At 49.7% G+C, this 24,300-nt stretch overlaps 5 protein-coding genes; 3 read left to right on the forward strand and 2 right to left on the reverse strand.

Moving 5' to 3' along the window:
- Positions 1-430: 430 nt before the first annotated feature.
- On the forward strand, positions 431-1,252 carry FFUJ_13347 (uncharacterized protein; the record flags this gene model as incomplete). XM_023576023.1 has 2 exons in its annotated part: positions 431-974; positions 1,026-1,252. 2 exons carry the CDS (start codon positions 431-433, stop codon positions 1,250-1,252), a joined length of 771 nt encoding a protein of 256 aa, XP_023429239.1.
- Positions 1,253-3,441: 2,189 nt separating this feature from the next.
- On the reverse strand, positions 3,442-6,041 carry FFUJ_13348 (related to acriflavine sensitivity control protein ACR-2; the record flags this gene model as incomplete). XM_023576024.1 has 2 exons in its annotated part: positions 3,442-5,111; positions 5,159-6,041. 2 exons carry the CDS (start codon positions 6,039-6,041, stop codon positions 3,442-3,444), a joined length of 2,553 nt encoding a protein of 850 aa, XP_023429240.1.
- Positions 6,042-18,603: 12,562 nt separating this feature from the next.
- FFUJ_13349 (related to kinesin-related protein KLPA) lies at positions 18,604-20,473 on the forward strand (the record flags this gene model as incomplete). XM_023576025.1 has 3 exons in its annotated part: positions 18,604-18,858; positions 18,917-19,846; positions 19,910-20,473. The coding sequence occupies 3 exons, from the start codon at positions 18,604-18,606 to the stop codon at positions 20,471-20,473; spliced, it is 1,749 nt and encodes a 582-aa protein (XP_023429241.1).
- Positions 20,474-20,895: 422 nt separating this feature from the next.
- FFUJ_13350 (probable HYR1-glutathione peroxidase) lies at positions 20,896-21,499 on the reverse strand (the record flags this gene model as incomplete). XM_023576026.1 has 2 exons in its annotated part: positions 20,896-21,368; positions 21,457-21,499. The coding sequence occupies 2 exons, from the start codon at positions 21,497-21,499 to the stop codon at positions 20,896-20,898; spliced, it is 516 nt and encodes a 171-aa protein (XP_023429242.1).
- A 1,100-nt stretch (positions 21,500-22,599) lies between these two features.
- On the forward strand, positions 22,600-23,984 carry FFUJ_13351 (uncharacterized protein; the record flags this gene model as incomplete). XM_023576027.1 has 2 exons in its annotated part: positions 22,600-22,630; positions 22,729-23,984. The coding sequence occupies 2 exons, from the start codon at positions 22,600-22,602 to the stop codon at positions 23,982-23,984; spliced, it is 1,287 nt and encodes a 428-aa protein (XP_023429243.1).
- Positions 23,985-24,300: the final 316 nt, after the last annotated feature.

Raw genomic sequence — 24,300 nt, forward strand, 5'->3', positions numbered from 1 at the left:
AGACAGAGTGCTCATTCGCTGTCACTCGCCCCTATCACGGTCAAATGCGCGTGAGAGTTCAACAGCTCCCACATAATATCATGAAACAGCACACACAGGCAAGCCATAATATTGAGGCACTGGCAAATAGGGAAAATACGTCGTGGTGATGACTTCAGAGGCAGTGCGTTGCTCTAAAGCTACTTCCAAACGAGCCTGCCCTCAACGACGACAACCGATTCAACACCTTAACTGCCCGCCAAAGGACGTTTGGCGTAGCCCAAACTGAAGGCGGTACTTTCAACGCTTTGTGACTACCTAAACTGTGCAGCGCTTCTTCAAACCTACTTAAACAACGTGAGGCTCTCCTTACCATATCCTTTCCTCTTCCCCCTGACCACCTACCTATACGACATATATGACTGAACAGCGAGTGACACTGAGTAACGATATGCCTTGCGGTGTCGCCATCATTCGGTACGAGCAGTGCCTGCACAAGCTCCTCTTCAAGGTTGGATGCACTCAAGGTTGCAAAGAGCTCTGCCCCGCGTCACGTCAAAGAGTCCTCGTCGTCACTAGTTACCTCTGGCTCTGTGAGGACTGCCACAAACGTGAATTCAACACGGAGCTCGCCCAGCGATGCTGCAAATGGACAGATCTCCAACGCGCAGTCCCCCTGGACTACCCCCCTGAGCAACAGACCATGTTGAGCATCGTATTGCAGAACCGCCAGTGCCTTGACAACGCGTTCCGCGACAGTGCCCGCGCCATGAAGCTCGAGGAGATCCAGTGGGTGGCAGAGTGGACGTATGAGTATGGCCTTATGCTGTACGATGTAACGGTCGCGGGGAGATGGGATCGAAGCAAGGCTATGAGGAGGATAGACCAGCTGAGGAGCTTGCGTCTTTGGGATCTTGTCGTGATCAAAGATGGACTACGATGTTCTAAGGAGCTCTTCGAGGACCAACCAGAGGAAACCTACTGGACAATCAGTGGTGAGTAAAGCCTTCAGGGGGTATAACAGAGGAGAGCCTGACTTGGCCCAGAGCAATTCGCCGAGCAGCATTATGACCGAGCAAGCGAGGGACAGCTCCCTGAGCCAAGTCGACCACAGCCCCCTTTGTTTTTTGAGACTGAGAATACACATACATCTGAGACAAAGGAAAGCGCTGAGTCCCCTGACATGATGGACTGGATCCAAGATGGCGAGGATGATGACGAGAAACCCGTCACTGAGCAACCTCCTCCATCACAGCCACTCCCTGACGAATAACTCCATGACACTGCTACAACACACGACTACGACTACCCACGTCTCGCTGAGCCGGTAGTTGCACCCTAGGTGCCAAGCAGGCGGGCCTCGAGGAGGCGACCCGAAGCTCTGGTCGGCAGACGCGGTTATCAACTTTGATTAAGATGCCGTAACATAAACTCCCCCAGCGTCGCAATACACCCACGGCCAACCCACGCTCGTCCGCATCATTCTGTATGTGCATAGTTTCAAGTAAGAGGTATAGGAAATTGAAACTATTCTCAGATTGATAACGTACATGTGATTGCGGGCGTAACGTTGAATCTAACCCCATGACAACTCCACGTTAGTCGGGTAGTTGGTCGTGCCCATCTCCATCTGTTTTGCACTTCCACCCCTTCCCCTTGCCTTCAGTTCATTTCTCATTTCTAGACGCATTCTTTTAATGTCTTACACCCCATCCCACCCTATCCCGTCCTATCTAATCACCACAAAGGAACCCAACCCAAATTGTGTTTGACCTACCTCGTCGGGAATAGCATCAATCACAGAATGACAAACCTCATCAGCCTCAGGTTTAGTCTGCCCTGTATGCACACCACCCCCCATCCCCCAGCCTCGGCCATGCCTGTTTTCACTCCTGAAACCAGCATTAGCTATGCCTTTCTCTCTCTCTCTCTCTCTGTTGTGCCCCTTGATCGTTCGCCGTTCTCACCGAAACCATCCCCCCCCGATCCTTGTACACTACCAGCAAGGCTCAGCAGGATTGTTACATGTCGTGGCGTTTTGCCCACCCCTACTAGCTCCAGGAGACAAGGCCGAATGGATGTGGAGAGAAGGGAGGATCCTTTTAGCTTTTTGGATTTTGCTTGTGATGTTACGTTGAGGAGGGAGATCGCTGACTAGGATATGTTTCTGCGTTTGACTGTCTCAGTTCTCGATCATAATAAAAACGTCCTTATGGCTACATGTACCTGGATGTGGAAATCAGAATTGCAACAGCCTTGCAGTCTCCATTTGGAGTTGCATTGACAGATTATCATACTGTTGCATGTCTCATTCCAAGTGACAGCGCAACGTGGTGCAAGGTGGTATCCCGGTGTAGAATACGTAAATATATCACCATGCATCTGTCGTTTACACAACAACTACTACCGTACCGGTACTTGACTTGACAGAGTTCAAGCAATTGAACTGACAAGGGACCCATCCCCAACTCCATTACCGTAAATCATCCCTAATGTCGATCATTGAACCCATTCCCATCCCCACACTCACTTTCAAACTCTGGCCTGAATCGGCCAAAAAAAAATATCTGATAGTGGGTTGGGCACTCTGACGTCTCGTCTTGTCTCAATCTCGACCAATCAACGATCTAACCGCGCCTTATCAATCCTCGTCCAGCTGTGCTCTCGTGCAGTATCCGTGCAGTAAATGAAGTAAAAGCCCTTCACCTCCGGCCGGCTCCGCCAGGGACAGCGGAGTCAATCCGCGGTGGCGCCGCTGCAAGCCAGACAGACTCTGACCTTTCGCTTTTAGGAGTACTACGTGGTACAGCAAAAGCTAGCTGGAAATAAAAAAAAAAGGAGGCTGAAAATTAGAGGCTGTATTCAACCTAGTCCAGCCCTGTAACGTCTTTGCAACTGCCAAATCCTGCATCGTCTTTCACTAGCACCCTCGGCATATCCTGGATGTGAGGGTCACTCTCGACTCCCTAACGTGCTCCTTAATCGTTCGTTGACTGGCACAAGTAGTAGTTTGACACTTTTCAGGTGAACTTTCGTTTTAATCTCGGTCTCTTTTGGACCATATTCAGTACGTACCCAACTCCAGAAGGTCTGTCCTAATATGCTAAACCGAAACGCCTTGCTTCCTTTCTAACGTAACCGATCCGTATGCTGTTGTGTTGCGTTGCCTGCGTTACATAATACAAAGATGATGATACTAGCCTTTTCGTCAAGCTAAACTCCCAAACTTAATCCCACAGTAGTCCCGAATCCGAATATGACACACACTCACTCAACATTAGGCTAACAAGACCGGCCAACTTCACCAACCCCTACCCACGCATGCCTGTCTGCAATTCATGACAGCCCCTTGCAACTTGATCCAAATCCCTGATTCCCATCTCATCATCTCAGCCCAGCCCAGCCCCAGCTCAGTCCGAGCACAAACGCCTTCACATGTCAATCGCCGAACATCCCTGCACATCAAAACATGATCCACTCCACCTCCACTCCGGGTCCCCCGATGCATTTGGTCCAGTTGAACGGTCCGCGTTGATCCCCGGTCCTGGTTCCCAACATCAACGGCTCTTCTCCCGCCCAATCTTGGGCCCACAACTTCTCCAGCACCTCCAGAGCCGCCAAGTTGTTCATGTAACCAGAACGGAACATGATATCACGACACTTGGACCGCACCATGTTTTGCTGTAATTCGTTGACGCACTCGCAGCCCGCAACAAAAAGGGGCCAGAGTAGAAACTTCTCGGCGCTACTTCCTGTGTCCAGGTTCGTTGCGTAATAGACCACCTGGCTGACAAGGCTCTGGATACTCTGGTGCCCTGAAGGTAACGATGGGCTCACTAGTCGCTCCGTGTATAACAGGGCGGCATAGCGGAAAGCCTCGGAGAGTGATTCCAGGTCTCGTAGTTGACTCTGTGTACAGGGCTCAGGAAGTGAGGCGCTGACCCTGGGAGCATCGAAGTTCCAATTCTGCAGGGCCAGCCGTGCTTCTTTCCACTCATGCCAAAACAAGGAGCGACCTTCTTCGTATGACGCGGCCGGGGCACTTGTTGGCGCAGTTCGGTCCTCGTGGATTCCCGTGTTCGATCGCCCATCACCAAGGCCATGGCTAGTGACACTACTCATGTCCCCTAACTGATCGTTCACATTAAACCCTGTGAGAGATTCTCGCCGAGCGTGACCTAGTGGAGAGATGTAAGACAAGGACGGAGATCGTTCAGGCACTTCCTGAGTTCCATATGCGGCAGCTGCTTTTCGTACGGAGCGATTCTGAGACAATAGATTCAGGCGACCGAGTCTGCTAATGGTCTTGAAGAGCTCGCGGTCACACCCCACCAGGTTCTCGGCTCCAACAGGCAAGAGTTGAGAGTCTGACATCCCACTGAAACCAGGATACACTTGAGACTCGCGCTCGTTGATGCTGGCAGAGATGGCGTCAAAGTAGTTGAAAATAGCCTCCATCCAGGCCGAATTGCTAGATGTTGCAAGATGCTGAGTTCGAAGAGCAAGAATCTTGCTGACACCGGCAAACTGAGTATGGAATTTGGCGATACCGGACTCAACCATGCGGTAATGACATAGTAGGAGGATCGTAGCAAGGACCGAATCGTGAATTGCTTTGGTCCGGTCGTTGAGTTGCTCGTTTAATAGGTGCACAGCCAGGTTACGGTGTTGGTATTCCTCGGCGAGGGACAGGTCGTCGGGCTGAGTGTCTGCCATGGCTTCGGCGGCATGTTTGTCAGCCATCAACTTCTCAGAAAGATCTCGTGTATCACGTCCGAGACTCAGTTTCCTCTTCATGCGGAGATTGCAGGATGCAAGAGCACAAATTGCATGGCTCAAACTCTGGCTGTTTACAGCTAGTCGCAGAATATGGTCTCGAAATGGGTTGTGTGGCCCGTCGATAAAGACCATGGAGGGACACATGATATTCTCGTAGTAATCCATGAAAAAGGGCATCTTGGAGATGAGGTCCTGGCTCACATGAACAGAATGATTTTCGGAAGCGGTTGGCCAACCCGAGGGAGCAAAGTCCGAGTGATGAGATTTGACATCTTCATCTTGCATCGATGGAGACTGCCAGGAGATCGGCATCGAGCTATAGCTGGCGCCATATGTATCGACTTCAGGCACGCCTGCAAACGTTAGAACCAAGGAATTCATTGGTTCCATCTGAGCTTACCGAATGAATCACAATCCCGAACCATCCTATTGCCCATTTGCGAGTCAAAGGTGTCGGTATGCGAGTGAAGGCTGGAGCTCATTTCTGAAGGAGCATGGGCGAGACTGGGGCATGAGGTCGGGGCGAAAGTCCTTGCGTGTTCGGCGTAGAGGGATGCTGGGGGGCTTTGAGGGCCAGGAGAGCTAGTGCCTGTTGTATAGCTGTCGTACATGTAGGACGGGCTGTGAACATAAGAGACGTCGTCTCTGGTATAAGACTGGCTCATGGGCGATACGTAGCCAACATCGGGAGTTAGGGGATCGATGGAAGATGAGAGGTTTTCTGTGACAAGAGGCACCGGGAATCGATGCAGATTGTGTGCTGTTTCTTGAGCGGGAGAATAGTTGACCGAACCCCAGTTTCCTTGGTGGATGGGGGCTGCATGCTCAGGATGGGGGATAGAGAGGTAGTCATATCCTGCCATGGCAAACGGTGTTGTAGGTGCAGAAGCAACTTGCGTCACTGCAGGAATATCAATAGGGCCTTGGCGCATCCGGCTGACTTCATCTTCCGTCCCTGAACGAGCAATGGCAGAGCTTCTTGATGATGCAGTCGAGTGTTTCCTGGGTTCACGAGTAACAGGGGGAGCTTTTGCAATGGGAAGAGACAAGCCACGAAGCTTGCCTCGACTGGCCACGCCAACTCCCCAAGTAAGTTGTGTTTTATAACCAGAGCATTCACTGCCAACCTCGAGACACTGAGAGCAGTATGGTCTTCTACGGTCACACTTGATGTTCTTCTTGGAGCAAGAGAAACAATCATCCGAAGCGCCACCAGCAGGAGCACGTCTTCTGCGCTTTCGTACTGCAGAGGGATCCTTGACCGTAACGGTCGGTTGTGACATGGCGGCTGTCATGTTCGTGAATTTGAAAAGGTGAAGTGTGTAAGAGGTGGACGGGTGTGCTAAGAGAGTTGTCGAGGCCAAGGTATATAACCAAGTTGAGTCAACTTAATGTGTATGTTGACAAGAGTCGATGTGAAGTTGGTGGAGGAGTAGTGGTATAGTTAAAGACTTTGGATATGAGGAACTCATAAGAGTATAGACAACAGGAAGATCTTAGAAACGGTGGAAACACGATGTTAAAGTATGAATGAAGTCTTCAGGAACGGGGTATGAATATGGAAGTGGCGCTCTAGGACGGTATAAGGCAAGATGAAGGCCAGATAGAAGAGGCGAGGGGTGTTCAGAGACCGAGGAGGGTATCGCCCAGTACTTGAGAGCAGCAACAAGACCCTGAAGCCGCGGCAGGGATCATGATGGGGAGCAGTGCACTCGAGGGGTGCAGGGAGAGTGAGGGGTGTGGGTGAAGTTCATTACAAGGAGTGGTAGCGTGAAATGGCGTAGTGATGTACCTACAGCAGATAGGCACGTTTAAGATCGAGAGAGCGGGACGTCTGATGAGAGACGGGAGTGGAGAGAGGGGGATGGATGGGGGATAGACGACTCCCATGCCATGATGGGGGCACCACCGTTAGCTCTGGCTTGTCTCTGCTGTGGCTCTGGCTCTGCCTCCGTCTCTGTCTCTGGTAGGTCCTGGCTCTGGGCGTTGGCATCATCATCCCAAACCCAAGCAAGCGTGTCTTTTTGCGATGATCAGCGGGGGATCCTTGGATGCCATCTCCATTTCGGCCGAGGTAGACTAGAGGAGCAGAATAGGTTAACCAGTGACAACCACAGAAGGGATTCCCCTGGCAATAAGAAAATGGTTTCAGTCTCGACGGACCCAGTCCAATCTCAATCTCTCTCGGTGTCTTGGCCGGTGCTGGCGGTGATGTATGTAGGTCTACAGTAGATAGCGGCAGCGCGGGCCTCCTTCATAATACGTAGGGTACGTCGTTGTTTGGAGAAGAGGAAGAGAAATATGGAGAGACGACGACCTGAGGAACCAGGAAAACTTCACTCACAATGACGGGAGGATGGAGGGGAGGGGCGGGATCGAAGATTGCGTGGGCGTGGCTACTCGCTACTGTACGAAATGGTAGGTGCAATTGCAACCAAACAAGTTGGTTACGGTTAAGATACCTTGTTTGTCGTATGGAATGTGAGCAGTCGTAAGTATCTATCTCTAGCCCCAGGAAAGTGGTTCATTCTTTGCCTGCGGACCCTGTAAGTCTTTGGGGTAAGCCAGTCCAGCAAGCACCCGCCCCAAGTCTGGTCGGGTGGATAGAACCTCCCATCGTTCGGCGGCCTACGGGGGGTTAAGCCCCCCCGGCTTGATCTCCATGAGCGGTTTAGTGGCCGTCGGTATAGCGCTGCGAGGCACCCCTAGCGCTGTTCATACACCGGTATAACTGCCCTTGGCCGTTCCCACATTGCCTGGGGGTTCTGATTTGGCCAGCCCATGTTCATCGAGTCCGTCCCTTGTAGAGCAAGGTCTCACTCGCTCTCTTCCGCCCGAGTTCCCCCCCAACTCTCGGATCTTGGGCAGATTGGACTCACGAAACTCTTATTCTGTACTGTAATCGTCGTCGCGGACAAGGGAGCACTCATGACAAGGTTGAAAATCTAGGCCAATCTAGGCCAAGTTCGGCAAAGAGTGCAGCGAGCGCCAAGTCGGGGACGATTGCGCAAAGGGAATAGAGCCTCAAAGCATAAAAGCCGCCGGTAATAACTAAAGGTGAGTTAAGATTGATGATGCGTGAATATCCAAGATTTACAAGGGAACCCAGGTGATGTGGGAGAATTGGGCAAGTTTTGTTCCTCTTTGTGGCTTGTCACGTAGCATCCTCTCGTCTAGATGAAAAACCGTCTGGAGCCGACATGACAACGGTATACGGCCGAAGCACACCTGAGGCTCAATCCAGTCTTGTAAACTCTGTAAGGAGCTTTGTTCCGGCATAGGTCTATGCTTCCAGTCTAGATAGCTCATCATACATGACACAACGGGCTGGCAGAGTGTCGGTTTGGGGCTAAGATCAAGAAGGAACCTGCATACTGACACTGAGACCGTAGATAGTCTGGTGCGCCAGTAGTTTGACGCTATGGGAGAAGAAGAAGAAAATTTCGAAGAACTCAGGGGAAAAGAGGCTTCAAATTCAATCTGTCCAAGCTTTTTTTCACCTTTCTGTCGTACAAGTCAGTTCAGACTGTAGACTGGAGGTAAGATACTTATCTCTCAGACACTCTCGGAATCGCCGACGAGGCTGCGATAAGTCAACATCTCCCACTGTCACTGGTTGTCAGTCACTACAGACACCAGACAGTCAGTACTAGACGGACGATACTGTAGCTTTTGGCAATTGTCGATCGCATAGCATCGACAGATGCAGGTTCGAAATGGTTCCTGACGAGAGGAAGATAAGATATCCGTTATCATATCCGTAATGGAAACAAAAGATCTTTATTGCGTGCGAGCTAGGTACCTATCTCAAGCGACAAAAGAGCCAAGACAGGCCAGGATGCACCAGACAAGGAGACTTGCATACAGACATCCTGGATCCATGTAGAGACAAGGGTGACAAAACCGCCGCCGGGTGCACCTTAAAATCATCCGCTGCATTTGCATTTGCAGTTGCAGTTCCATATCCACAACCGTAGGCGCTAAAGCGATCCACTCCCGGGGCTCCGTATGCACCCTTGACCGTGGTCAGGTCAGGTCCTTTTGCAACGTGACGGCCCAATCAGAAATGCCCATTCCTTCGTCTCAACCATCTCCATCTCCACTGAAGACAACCTCATCCACTCCCCATGCATCCATTATCGACAGCTTAACCACTCGCGCTGTGACAAAACAAAATCTCCCCGCCTCTCAGAAGCAAAAGGGCCAAGCAGCCTGGGGTTGCCAAGGATCACAATTAATCCTGCTACTGTAACTAGGTGCGTTAGCCACCTAGGTAGCTGCCTCCTTACGGTGGAGAGGCAGAGGAGGAGGAGGAGGAGCAGCCGCCTCAGCATCAGCAGTAACAGACGATAGAAGGGTCAGTCAATCTTGAAATCACCTCGGTTCTAGCTCGCTTGCAACCGCGGATCTTGTAAGGCCAACCGTGCCGGTATTTCATTGTGCAAATCAGTTAAGAACAGGGGCCCTATTACCTACAACAGCACGACACAGATGCTAACATTCATCTGGCAACAACGCCGTCATGAAAGATATTATCCAGAGGCTCCAGAGCCAGGCTTTCTTGCAGTTTTGCTGGGTTGGCGACGTCGAACCTCGAAAGGAGTCTCCGCTCGAGTCCTACCTCCGCGTTTGCTGGCCGCCTTCCACTTCACCTTACCACATATCTTCAATTGCCCTGGCAGCGCAAGACCTCCCTGGACAGAGGCAGTGGAACCAACGAATCTCTCACCCCGCAGGATCACACGCAAGACAACCGCGCACAACACATGGCAAACCGTGACATGAACAGGGCTGATTACCCCCATGCTTTGAGACAATCAGGACATCCCTCACTGATAACTGGTCAACCATAGCCATGTCGGAAACATACACAGTTGATCCGACTGCTCGGTTTATCTGACCATTAACCAACTCACGCCATGAATATGATAACGAGAAACTCGAATGGCGGCAATACCACGGATTGGGACGTTGCGGTACATGTCTCTTAGCGGTTGATCCTGAGACCAATTAGTCACGACAAGGCTAATCACCCAGTTGCTTAGCGGTCAACCGTGGCGGCGCCTCAGAAGCAGTTTAGGCTTGTCAGAGCTTCTATGCATTCTTCCACCAGACTTCTTCAGCCATGTCACACAGACTAGTTAGGCGCTGTCTAACTTCAACCGTCTTGGTCCATGCAGTCGACAGCCCTTGCTGGTCCCCCCCACTCGACCCTCTCTCGTGCTGAATTGCGCCCGTCCACTTACATCATTTATGGACTCACAACTTCGGAGACAATTTATGTGCTGTGCAAGCCTGTTTACTTGGCTCACCAGCATCTTCCATTCGGTCTAGAATTACGATATGCCTCTTCTCAATTTACGGATGGAGCCCGAGACCACCAAGTCCCAGAGGAAGTTCCAGAGCTTGACCCACGCCTCCTCGGCCGAGAAACCCGAAGGTTTCAAGGACAGGAGGATGGAATGCCGGGAGTAAAATCACAGCACATTCTCAATCTTTACAAGACTCTACAAAGTTTGTGTTACTACTAAATACGCCCATGACAAATGGCTTCTGGATTTCCAAGATTTCACATTTCAGCGATTCCAAGAAAGTGGTTGCTTGCATGCAAGAGATGGATGCTACCCCTCGCACTGAGGGCAGACAGCCAGCCACACCTATGCACGCCGCTCTCGTCATCTGGAACCACTTCAACACCACCACGCACAGCGCTGTCCTCAGTCATTTGCAACGGTTGCCATCATCGCCCTGGCTAGTAACACGTATCCATGTGAAGCACTTTTCAAAAGTATCCAGTGTCCAGCTATCAAGGATCGTATGCTCTGCACCGTCGCGTCACACCACCATGAGATTTGAGCTGCCCTGCACTAGTTATCGTGAAGTGTGAAGCATTGCTCTCCACCACATCCGAATGTGCTTCACCATGCATGTCCGCAAATTCGACGAAGCAACCCTCCCTAGATTTCGAAGCTTTAAGCGTCGCAGCCACATTTCTAGAACACCAACATCCCACCGACCCTATCACTCCTTACGTACGTTTATGGTCGTAGTTGGCTCTACCGCGGGGGTTATCAGAAGCCTTGCTAGACGCCTTGGCGGCTTGACAATAGTCCCCTGGTTGGTGGTACGCATCACATCACACAGCAAAGACAGAAGACTGCATAGACGTTCTTTCGGTTAGGCACTCCAGCCGTTTCGCCGTTACTACACAACCATTGCACTGTGGTCATTTCTCATCGTTGCGCGGTACAGTTTAGCTTATATGAATACCGTCTGTGATCGACTTCAGTTCGGCTCTTTTATCTTCAGGGTCAGAGCCAGCTCGGTACTGCTAAAATCCAATCCAACGTTGTTCGCAAGTGTCGGCCGGTCCCGAGAGAGGACCAATCTCAAACATACACTATCAGGAGCCGATAAGGCAGTGATCATCTTGCGCAGGTCAGCTTTAGCGGCTGCATTCATGGAGAGCTGCAGAGTTTCATCGGTGTCTACAAGAGTACCGATCCTTCGGTCAGGGATTAGGAAAATGTCCACTAAACCGGGATCAACCCGAAGGTTGGGAGCCCGAACACGACAGGGCTTGGACACATACTCCTGGAATGCAGATGTGAAAGGAAGACTTGAGACACAAGCGGGCCAAATAAAGAGTCTGCTAAATGTGATCGTCACTGATCTCTAAACTCGATATAGATGCATGAACTCTTTCAGGCTGATCACAACCCTTTTCATCATCATTCCAAGAGTTCCTTGCACAGAGCCCTTGAACGAGAGCTGGTCCCTGCAAATCTGACCCCGACGCTTATCCTAACCCTTGAATTTTGAAAACTCCCAAGGCTGGTTGGAAACAACACTATTAATGGAGAACTTCTTCGTTGCAAAACGTCTTGACGCCGGACCTTCCGCTCACCGACAGTACTAGGCAAAACTCTTATCTTCCTCCGCTGAAAGCCAAGATTCACTGGACTTGTCCCTCAAGTCACTATGTGGGCTATCAGTCACTGCTTGACATGCAATACATACAAAAAGGATCGGATCATTAAACATGCATTTGCAAATGTTGGCAATCGCTCGTCGTCAGGGCCCTGTGAAATACCCCTGCTTCAAAACAAACGCATGGTGACAACAGTGGCTGTGACAGTGGTGGGAGTACTGAAGTGATTTTTCCTCAGCGGACGACGCGGTAAAGACTACAACAATATACGGATAAGTCACAACTCTTCAATGGTTGAATGCCGTGACCTGGAGACGACTACCGGCGCCTCCTGTTTTGAAGCAATCAATCAACACACAAGCCAGTCAATCCAAGGTATCGACAGGGACGGTGTGCGGGGGCGGCAAGGGTCTACATTTGTAGCTATTCCGAACCAAGCTTGGGCTTGGTTCTAGCGCATACACTAAACGATAGAATCGTGCGTTAGAAGGACCGAACGATGCTGCATGGAAGCCAAGCTAGGGTCTAAGCCTCGCACTTTGCAAAAAGCCCTCTCTGCTCTTCTTCTTCCAGCACTACTAATCTCTCCCAAAGCGGCAGGGGGGGGCTTAGAAGCAGTAACCACTCACTCACTGACAGCGAGGCATATCCATGCCAATCAGGTCTCGGTCATGACGGTCCCTGTCGCCGGCTCATCAACCTTATTCAGTCACGATAGTATCTTTTCATTGGCTGCTGGTGCGATTGATGAGTGTCTCGTTTCTCATCGCTGGAAAATTAAGAAGCAAGCGCTACATTACGAAAAACTAGAGCAGTCCAAGGCCCAAGTCGAACTAGGGACCCAAGGCTGCCTCAAGCCTTTGGTCATAGTCGCATCTTATTATGATACTAGGAACAAGCTATTTTCGGTTCTAATCACCGCCTCGGTATCGTTTTACGTCTTGGCTCGCATTTGAATGTCTATTTTTTGATCGGATTCCCACTCACCCGAGTTGTATCCTACGCTTTGCCTGAGAGCTGATAGGCACTGAATGCAAAGGAGATTAAGGTGTGCGAAAACCTCGAGGCAATCGTTTTTCTTGTTGAAGGCAACATAGTTGGATATACAGGCCCTTCCCTATCCTTTATTCGCGCAATCATACCTAATCCTTGTTGAAAACGCTCTTCGCCAATACCCGAGACACAAATGTCCGACAGGAGCTGACGGTGTCTTCACACTGCTTCAATTCGAGCCGCTTGCTTGCACAACCCCTGCCTAAGCGAGTTCCCCATGTCTGCTTCACGCGGCTATTGAGCTAGGCTAATGAGAAGTCGGTCTGCTCCCCATCAATCACCAACATAGCCATGATATTGCCAAAACGTTTGAGCCAAGCAATTCCACAATTCTTTATCGTCTTTCGGCGACTCATGGATTCTGATATCGCTTCACGAGGGAGGCAACCGACATTGACGCGTTGGGTTCATGTCCGATTTGCCACAAGCCTGAGATGAGGTTGAATGCTACGTTGCTGGTAAGGTAATGGTGAGCGAATCAAGATTGGCCCTGAATTATACCAGGACCCGACTGCTCCGGGCGAACCACTACTAGTTTTGATTAGGCCATTCACGTTGGCTTGTGCTGCTAGGCTGAAGGCTTGGTCTATTATGGTGTGGCAGGATGTCTGTCGGTTATGATCGGTCCCCTCGACTCAGGTACGCATCATGGCTACTCGTCGAGTTTTTATGGTGCTGAGGCTTTTAGGTATCATGATATCAAAGTCTAGCAAGTTAGCCTGCCATTGACCGATCGAAACAGTTTGGAGTTTGGACAATCGGGACTAGGGTTCAAAAAGCAAATCTCACCCTAGTTTATCGTGAGCCGAGGCTCCCCTGGCCATCTGGCTGAACGGTCTAGGGGCCCGAATAGTTCACGACAACGGCTTTGATCGACATCCAGAAACCCCAAAGCCATGCAACAACAAGTCCCTGAAATCTCTCATGAAAGGGTACTGAAAGTATCGTCTCCACGTCCCCAGATTTCCCCGCAAACTGCGTGGACAGCTACCGATGTGAGTTTTGATGTCGGCTTCATTCAATCTCGTCTTCACGTGCTGGACATAGTTTATTATCACGTAATAGTATTGGTGTTTTGACTAAAAGTCGGGCCAGGGGGCATTCCCAACGCGCCTAGCCAAGTTCTTTGGCAGCCACCCTTGATCTCCAACAGCCCCGACGAGAAGATGGAGAACCCTACCGACCCCGCGTCTCTTGGTGTTGGTGTGTCATGAGATTGCCAACGCGGGGATGGGCCAGGCCAGGTACCCTCATCTCATGCACATAACCAACCTGTCTTTTAGGTTTCGGCTTCCGATGAACAACTTGGGCTGTTTGTCTCGGACTCTCACCGTCACTGACTTGGCTCGTGCGGCTTCAACAGTCGATTCTTCTCAGGCCCCTTGTGCCGAGTATGGAAAATCGTCAAGCCGCAAAGGGCCGAGCCCTTAATAGCATGATGGTGGTTCATAGATCAGCCACACCACTCCTTTAATGCAGGACTTGGTCGTTTGTAGAAGGCCATTTACGAGATTTGAAGGAGTTGATCAAGTCACCGCCAGCACATTTACAAGCATACGCATGCCCTAGTAGCCATGGAACCTCGTGGGCATGAAAGCGTTGGTGTCCTGCGTGATATGGCTCTCCGCTCTCATGGTGCAAAAGTTCCACTTGATTCACATAGACGACGGGTTGATATGGGTCTCGTGCGCGAACAAAGCTCCGGAAATCATGAACACTGATAAAGATATCCTGCCTGCAGCTTGGCTCTTTTAGTTCTACGTCGACCGTTCGAATACGGTATGCATTCCTCCAGACAAAGCGGGACGGTCATCACCATGAGAATGCTCCTCATTCGTCCCCCGCATTCCCCAGACTTTCTGTGATGGCTTGAGATGTGTCTGGAGGGGCGGAGCAATTCTAACAACGGACGAAGCAACATTTCTCCACACGGAACGAGAGAGATGGGTACAGTACATAGGTTTTAGCAGCGCAGTGCCGCATGGCAAGTCACCATGCTATCGAACGACGTGCATCGCGTTAATGTCGTCGAAAACTGTCCTATCAACTCACTTCATGACCCTCAGACGGCATCGCAATACGTCTTACCTGTCAGACAGGTGGATACCTAATTTGCGGTATTCAGCTGGCAATGGCAGTCGAAAGCTCACTCCCTACTCCCCTATCTTTTATTCGCCGCTTGTACGTAATTCTCAAGCTGCCTCGATACACAAACCGACGAAGGGCCGTTAGCGTTGTCCATAGGGCAAAGAGGGCTGTGAAATCTCTTTACCTTTGAGTTTTCTGTCCTCAAGTAATTGCAGTTTTGCTTCTCGATACGGAACAGTCTCAAAAGCCAAGTGGCTAGTGGGCTTGAGTTTGACGATCTTGAACCTGCATTTATTTGGCTCCCGTCATTTCCCTTACCGCTTGGTGTTGGCGTGCGGCCGTTCTGTGTGGGGGAGGGTGGCATTGCAGATTTCTGGAAATCCGGGGAAGGCAACGCAGAAGAAGGGATGGCATATCGTGGCTATCCAAGGCAAAAAGTTTCTTCACTATCTGACGGCGGAAGGCTTTCCGCTTCCTCAGTGCAGGGTATCCAGATTGTGGCTTTCGGCCTCTCTCGGTGCGCGGTGGGCGATCAGCGATCGACACGCGGTAGGCTGATGGCCAAGTCTGACGGTGGCTTGATCAGGACATCCAATCAATCCAACGTACAGGCGAGCTCTGGAAGATGACGACAGATGATGATATCGTTGTGTGGCAGCTCAAGATAGGCTTTGTCTGAGAGAAGTGTGAACAGCAACAAATCTAGGGTAGGGAAAAGCGACGTCAGGCGGATATCTGAGATGGCAATGATGGGCCTCGCTTCCAGTGGTTTGATGTTTTGATTGATTCCTGGTGCTTTCGGATCGAGATCTATCAACTAATGTGGCAGATGAAACCAGGGAGCGAATAGGTATATCACAACAAAGATCTTTTCTTTGTTGAGGAGGATACATGATGTTGGTTACGTTGACCTTCACAAATAGATGATATCACAACCATGAGTTTCTGGTAATTATCTACAAAGCCCTCGTCAAAGGGATTCTTCACCGAAGTAGTGACGACAAGACATGATTTTGTTATCGCAAGCATCCGCACGCATAACCAGGTATTGCCGTATTTCGGGGCTTGCTGAATATTGTTTCTGGGCATAATCTTCGTCGATGGATAGCAGGCAAGTCACCCTGAAAGTATTACCGTTTCACTGGAACAAACGAGGAACGAACGAATGAGTGCACTGTGCTGTGGTAAGATCTTATCCGCTTCATACAATTTTCTCATTTAGAGGCATGGGATTCTGCCATCAAATTCCTTGGGGCAGGATCTTGGACAAGCTGTTCGAACAAGGGGAATCAAAGACGCAACGTGTTGATTGGGTCTGGACCGTCAATTCAGGCTGAAAGCTTACTCTCATCATCAGATCGAAATGCAAGATTTTCTTATCCGAACTGGCACCAGGCGTCGTGGGGAATCATTTGCCGCCTTTGATACTCGACCAGCGATGGGGATCATCAGATAGCCCTGTATGACATGGTGGTCACTCTGGCCTTGGCGTTATCTCTTCCTGTTGGATATCGTATATTCTACGGCTCTTTTGCGGCTGTACGACTTCGGTGATTCCGATGATCTAGGCAGCAGATCATATTCTCTTCATAATGCCATCCGGAGGTAACAGCAGGCGCTGACACATTCGCGTACCGTAAAATGGAGGACTGGACTCGGAGATATAAGGTAATGAGCAAAGGCGTGTAGCACTCGATGCTTGTCAACGTTGCACGGGCAGCTTATGCTACAGCTGGGGTATTCATTCACGCCAGATGTTGTCTTGAGGTCTTACAAGTGGCTCAGCTTACGTTTGATCTCGACCTTGCCCTGTACAATGTAGGTGACTGAGACCTAGGCGATGCTGTTAGTAGATGTGATGGCAGGAGCTTTTTTCCAGTTCCTCGGTCAGTCTTCAAACGTAACGGATCCCCAGCGCAACACGTAGAACGGCTCCTTCGTATCTCTACAGTGGAGTTTGCCAACAGGAACCCCAAGGCGAGGGAATCGCATGTTTTGCGTTATATCTGCGTGATTCAGGCTCTGTTGGCCTTGAGTACCCGAAAGACACTTGTAGACCAAGTGGCTGCGACTTATCCCTGCAACTTTGAAGGTATCATATCGAATACTCATCGATTGTCTCTCGATTGTCTCTCGATGTAGATGAGAATAGGTGTTTAGGCGTATGACAGGAGGCCTTGATAACATCATGTTGCCAAAACCCGAATCTTCTACAAGATCAAGCTTGGTAAGATCTATTTCAGCTATGGTATAATTCGAGAGCAGCAAGCTAAGATGAACCAATCTCCTATTCCTCTGTGAACAAGAAGTGGTTGGAATTTCGTGCAACCAAAAACAATTCTCTGTTGATGGCCCAGCTGGCAGCGAAAGCCATCACTTGATGAGAATATCTAGTGGATTTTTCAAAGACCTCGCGAAGGTCTACAGGGTTTGTTGCTGCCGTATAAAGCTATACTTGATAGTTGTAAGGTCCCAAACTAAGCCCCTTGAACTGAAACAAAATCATTCTCAGAGGAAGGGACACCAGTATCCTTGAATAAGGATCAACCCCAGATGACATATATACTGGAGCATTCACATCGAAGCGCTTTGCAGAGGTTTAGACTGGCAAACTCACTTTCAACTGATTGCTGGCCTGCTCATCTTGGACGATGCAATCTATTGTTCCGAGCTCGAGACAGCCCGTGGTCCGATAATCGTGTCGCACATAGTGATTTCGTTGCTGCCGAAGCCTTTCATAAGTGTCTTATAATCGAGTCTCCTGGGAATTTTGGACATCGGTGCAATTGATATTGACTTGGATTGATTTCTGCGACAGGAGAAACGAGGAAAGAGATCAAACGTGATCCAGAAGAACTGACAACAGATTGTGGTTGAGCACGATACAAGCAAGGCTCAACAGTAACAAATTTGCAGAAATGCCAGAGAGAGTACACGATCAATTCATTTCTTGAGATGCTCTAATCGGGAAAATACCACAGAAGCGGAATTAATCGAATAGTATAATGTAGTTTAAAGTATTAGTGCCGTTCATAAACTGTTGCCTATCGGGATTCCACTTTATCATGGATCAACAAACATACTCTTTCGCAAAACAGGGATAAACAGGCAGCAGAGAAAGCAAATCTAACTAACTACTGGAAGAACTAGCTTGATGATACTTAAATTGTCATGTAATATATTCGGTTCCTGAAACAGCTGCCTGGCATCTATCGCTGGGCTTGGTGCAGGATATGATTGATGCCGGGTAGCGTGGCTTCAGTGATCACTTCAACTCTTTTGGGTTCCGTATTTATTGGTACATACATACCGTAAATAATATTCTAGGGCATTGAGTAAGAACCTTGTAGTGAATCATGCTCTATTCTGTGTCCAGGGCTATATTTTAATGGAGTGGATGTTGGAAGTAACGGGTGCTTGCGGCAATAAGCCACTTTCGATTCGCATCCAAACGTAGCATATCAAGTGTCACATAACACAACCGCAACAGCGAAATAGTGTACCACAGTAATTTCTCTGCCTTGAGCCAACTCAGTCCAGTCAAAACAACTATCAATATTCAATGATATCTACATAGAGAAACCCTGTCACGTGTAATAAGGGGTTACTGGGTCAGAGCGCCACAGCAGTACTTGCAGTTCACATCGTTTAGGCACCATCATTCTTGAAGAGATATATCAGGAGAGTATCTCAGCAGAGAGACTGATTTCAGTCAAGAACACAAAAGCTCAAGGTTTCTAATACCCATCAATCTCACGAGTCTCATTGCAACCATGGATCAATTCTTTCTTGATCATGCTCAACGCTATCAGGAGCTGGTGAATCGCTTCAAACCAGCGCCTATCAAGTCCAAGGCCAGCAGTGAAGAGTCCAACCCTGACATCACTATTGCTACTCGCCTTCGACCGATGCTCGATGACGAGAAAGAAGGAGGACAGTTGGTCGGCGCCTTTCCTCGAAACAACGCACCTGGCGTGATTGACTTACACGAACTGCGGAGACCAGTCAGGGGCCCTCCTCCTTTGGTGGTGAGTACAAGATATCTCGTCCAAAGCTAGAGAAGGGCTACTAATAGATAGATGAAAGTCTACAAACTATCGGGTGGATAGGGTCTTCAACTCGGAAGACACAACCGAAGGCATCTACGAAGAGCTCATCAAGCCTCTTGTCCCCTGGGCATGGGGCGGCGGTGTCAGCACCATGTTCGCCTATGGCCAGACAGGCTCAGGCAAAACATACACTGTCAGCGGTCTCGAGCGCCTCATTGCCGAAACACTCTTCTCGAGTGATATCCAAGGCGCCCGCAACATCTTCATCTCCATCATCGAACTTGCAGGTAACTCAGCCTCTGATCTCCTCAACGCTCGCAAACCCATCTCTATCCTGGAGGACTCTTTCGGGTCGACTCATCTCGCTGGAGCCTCAGAGTACCACGTTACAGATGCGGATACCTTGATCAAGCACATCAACAATGCGGCATCTTTCCGAAGGACTGCCTCTACACAGAAGAACGATTCTTCGTCTCGCTCGCATGCTATCTGCAAGATTCGTCTCGAGAACCCCGAGCTTCCCCAATCTGACGATGGGCTTCTCTATCTGATTGACCTTGCCGGTTCAGAGGCCGCAAGAGATGTCACCGAGCATTCAGCCCAGCGGATCAAAGAATCTCGAGAGATCAATGCTAGCCTTTCAGTGCTCAAGGACTGCATCCGCGGGAGGGCCAGTGTCGACGCTGCAGGTCTCGCCACTGGCAAGAAGGTCTACGTGCCGTTTCGGCAGAGTGCTCTGACTAAAGTTCTGAAACATGTTTTTGATCCTGCTGCTGAGCGCAGCTGCAAAACCGTCGTCGTAGCCTGTGTCAACCCAAGCTTCCTTGACGTTGGCGCTACCAAGAATACGCTGAGATACGGAGAAATGCTCAGGATCACCGTTCCTAAAGCTGCCGTGCCGAAATATGATGCTTCAAAGCCGAGCACCTGGCCCCAGGATCTTCTCCACGACTGGATTCTCAAGAACGTAAGTCATAGAGTCCTAGCTTGCTGTCAACAACAACAACTTGCTAACATCATCCATCTCCAGTCTGGCACTCCACCCGTATCCCCTACGGCTCTCGCACCCAAAGAGACGGGTATCCAACTTCTTCGACTCCCGGTTCCAGAGTTCATCACACGCTGCCTCAAGACCCCCGGCGTCACACTCGAACAAGCGACCGCCTTCCAAGCCAAATTCTGGCGTCTTCACATCGATTCACAGCGAGTCGCTAACAACAAGCCAAAGGCGACACAGAAAGACACCAAGCCGGGGAAAGAAGAAGCTGGAAAACAGGGACTTTCAAGCCAAGACCCGAGGCTCGAGATGGCAGACGTCCCTTTCAAAGAGCGTCTTCGACCAGGAATGGTGGTTAGCTGGAATCCGTCTGATGACACTCCAGGATTCTATCGTCTGCCTGGGCGTAATCTCGTCATGATTCTAAGTCCTGAGGGCGAGGGAACCTTTAGATGCGCTGTCACTGTTCCTGCGATCATGCCAGGAGCTTTTGAGATTTACCTTTGGCAACAAGTTGTCGCCCAGGTTGATACCATGGAAGCGGAGGTCTGGCTCGAGTACGACCCCGGAACTAGGTATTACTATGAAAACGTGTAAGATGAGTGGTTGGAGGAATCAGATTGGGTGCCAGTTGGGTGTAAGTGAGCCACGAGGGTTGTGAGATGAGAAAAGATACTATGGTGTCACATAAAAGTTGTTGCACTAGTTAGTCAATATGCTTTGGAAGTACATAGTAAAACAATTTATGTTCTTATTGGGTTACTAATTGGTACGTCGAAATTATGCCACTGGGATGAATGACGCCAAGCCACAAAGCTTCATGATTATCAGATGTTACAGGCAAAACAGTTTAACCTTGGTTAAATCCTTGTATTAGTTTATGTAGCAGTACGCATGGGCCTAAAAGCCCTCATTAAAAACTTCATATTCCTCGTGTCGCTGTCTGGCCTCAACAGGGTATCTCATTTTAGATTGAAGGGGTTCAGCAGCGACACTTTTTGCCGTTCACTCATCTCAAATTAAGCCTCAGTCTTCTCAGCAAGAGCCTTCAGGATAGGCTCCTCCAGAGACTCGGGCTTGGTGGTGCTAGCCCAGCGTCCCTTGACCTTTCCATCACGTCCAACAAGGAACTTCTCAAAGTTCCACTTGATACGCTTGAGGCCCAAAAGACCCGACTGCTGGTCCTTGAGCCAGGCCCAAAGAGGGTTGGTGTTGTCGCCGTTGACCTCGGTCTTCTGCATGATGGGGAATGTCACGCCGTAGTTGAGCTGGCAGAACTCCTGGATGTCGTCGTCGGTGCCGGGCTCTTGGCCACCGAACTGGTTGCAGGGGAAGCCGAGAATGACAAAGTCCTCGGGGTACTGCTCCTTGAGCTTGGTCCAGAGCTTCTCGAGACCAGCATACTGGGGAGTGAAGCCGCACTTAGAGGCTGTGTTGACAATGAGGACGACCTTGCCCTTGTAGTCGCCGAGGGGAACCTCTTGACCGCGCTCTGAGATATGTTAGTTGAGAGTCATGAGAAGGCTATCATGAAAGTGGTGTGGTTAAGGCGGGGTATGAGATGAGGGGGAGACACATACTGTCAAGAGGCTTAAAGTCATAAAAGCTAGTAGCAGAAGCCATCTCTGAAGTTGTACTCAGTTGACAGGAATGGTTATGAGTGATGTTTCTCTGGTGAGGACTGCTGTGTTTGTGTTTTGTGTTGAAAAGTGAGGATGGCGGGGAACGAAAAGAAGTCGTAGCGGTGGTGGTGTAGTATTTATTAAGCCAGCGGGAACTGGAAATTGATGATGGCCGTAAAGTCAACCAACGAGGAGCAGTAGCACGCCACTGGGACATTAGATTAGTAGGCACAGGTACAGGCACAGGTACAGGCACAGGTACAGGCACAGGTACAGTTGCAGTAGAATTGGCAGTAGAGCAGCAGGGAACAAACCTGAAGAAACAATCCGAGTTACACAATAACGGTAATTGATTGCAAGGAGACTGCTTCTACACTCCTACAAGCCTCGGCACTTGACTCCATTTTTGGTTTGGTGACGTATTCGGGGTGGAGTGTTCGGGGTCCCCAATTCCGCCGGTACCGAGGGTTCAGATAGATATTAGGCGTTATTTGGAATTGTTCCTGACGTTCACTCATGAGTTGTTTTATATGTTTCATGTTTATGTGAGCTGAAGCATAATAGAAGGATATATCTGGTCAAAAGCGGTTAAAGTGCCCAGCTGAGTGAGGACTATCACTCGCTAATCAGAACAAGACATGCACTACAAACATAGCTTCAACTGTATAACTTAATATCAGAGCCTCTTTCTACACACTCGGTCTTCTTATATAATTCTGCCAATCTCTTCTCTTCTATTTGGAATCAATTGATGTCGGTGCAATACTCTGCCGATTTCTTTCATAGCTACTCCCCGGCTCGGTAATAGCTCCGGTTCGGAATTCGGAGCTGCCCCGCTAAACACATTCATGGATTGTCAGAGGAGCGGCCGCTTTATCTCTTATCGATAAGTCTTATCCAGAGTGTATGTATGTGGCGGTGCAGGTGGTGGCGCGGCCTGTACGTCACTAAGGTACTGGACCCCAACTCTTTCCGATTCCCATCTGATCGGACGCCAAAACGTTGATCATGCTCATGACAAGTACCTAGATTACAGCTTGAGTCTTACTTCTCAACTCAGTTTTGCTCATTTCAAGTCGGCTTAGTCGTGTTCTGTTGGATATGGACGCAAAGAGAAACATCGTCGTCGTTGGTAAGTCGCCTCGCCACTTACAGGGCTCTCTATGATCCCCGTCATATCTCAATAACCTCATCTCATACATCGGACCACGAGGCTGATAAAAATATCAGGAGGCGGCATCATTGGTTCAACCACGGCCTACTATCTAACACGCCATTCGAAATTCAACCCAGCCTTACATACTATTACCCTTCTTGAAGCTGCTCCTACTGTCGCACAAGGCGCATCAGGCAAAGCTGGCGGTCTTCTCGCCCTCTGGGCTTATCCAGAATGTCTAGTTCCACTCTCATATCGCTTGCATGCAGAGCTGGCTGCTGAGCATAACGGGCCTCAGAGATGGGGTTATCGCCAACTCGGTTGCGGAAGCTTTGATGCTGTCGTGACGCGCGACAAGATCAAATCACTCCAAGCCAACGGAAATGGAAGCGCAAACGGCAATGAGAATGGGAAAGACTGGGAGAAACTGCCGAAGCAGAATGGCGCAGCAAAAGAACTCCTAGAGGAAGGGATCTTACCGAAGGATCTCGACTGGGTAGACCACAGCATCATTAACAGCTGGTCTGAGATGGGCGCACCCGGAAAGACAGAAACATCTCAAGTGCATCCCCTACATTTCACAACAGCAATCGCAGAACTTGCTCAGCAAGGCGGCGCTCAAATACACACCAACGCCAAGGTAACCAAGATAAACTCCACAAAGAATGGTGTCGAAAGCATAGAGTATCTAGATCGCACCACAGGCGAGACCAAGACCATTGCCAGCGTGACAGATATAGTCGTGGCAGCCGGTCCTTGGACGAACAAAGTCTTGCCTCGGGCCAGGATCGAGGGCCTGAGAGCGCATAGCGTTGTCTTCGACGCAAACGTTAGCCCGTATGCTGTCTTTACAGATATACAGCTCCCTCCAGATTTTATCCCCGAGCATCGTGCTAAGATGGGGCAGAAAAGGAGACACAGGGGCAACGTTGATCCAGAGATTTATGCTCGACCCTTTAATGAGGCCTATGCCTGTGGTGAACCAGATACAAATGTCCCGTTACCCGAAACCGCAGATCAAGTCGAATGCGACGAGGCTCAGTGTGACGACATAATCTCATATATCAGCACTTTCAGTCCCGTTTTAGCCGCGGCTCCCATCAAGGCGAAACAAGCATGTTATCTCCCAAGGCATATTCGGTTTGGACAGGAGAGTGGTCCCTTGATCGGCAGAACGACTGTGCCTGGGTTATTCGTTGCTGCAGGACATACATGCTGGGGTATTCAGAACGGTCCTGGGACGGGCAAGCTCATGTCCGAGTTCGTGTTTGACGGAGGGGCAAAGAGTGCTGACGTTGATAAGCTGGATCCTCGGAAGTTCAAGGTTTAACTCTTGAGAGTTGGATATTAGGTAGATAAAGACGATTAATGAATAACATGGTGTCTTGGCATGAATTTGGTGTACCAGACCAATAGTTTGAGTGAGCAAGATGAGATGAGTTTCGGAAACCACCGACTCCATTACAAGATGTGACCACGGCAAGACGTGCTTTTCTTATAAGATTTGTTGGAATTATCGTTAGAGGAGCTTTACTTGGGCTCATATTGGTTAAGGTAGGTATATAAAAAAGAGGTTGGCAGGTTGGATCACTTCCACTAGCGCTCCACTCCTCTTATCGATAAGACTTTGCGATCAAATTTTGGCG

This window comes from Fusarium fujikuroi, chromosome FFUJ_chr04 (genome assembly GCF_900079805.1).
Source record: "Fusarium fujikuroi IMI 58289 draft genome, chromosome FFUJ_chr04".
NCBI classification, from domain to species: domain Eukaryota; kingdom Fungi; phylum Ascomycota; class Sordariomycetes; order Hypocreales; family Nectriaceae; genus Fusarium; species Fusarium fujikuroi.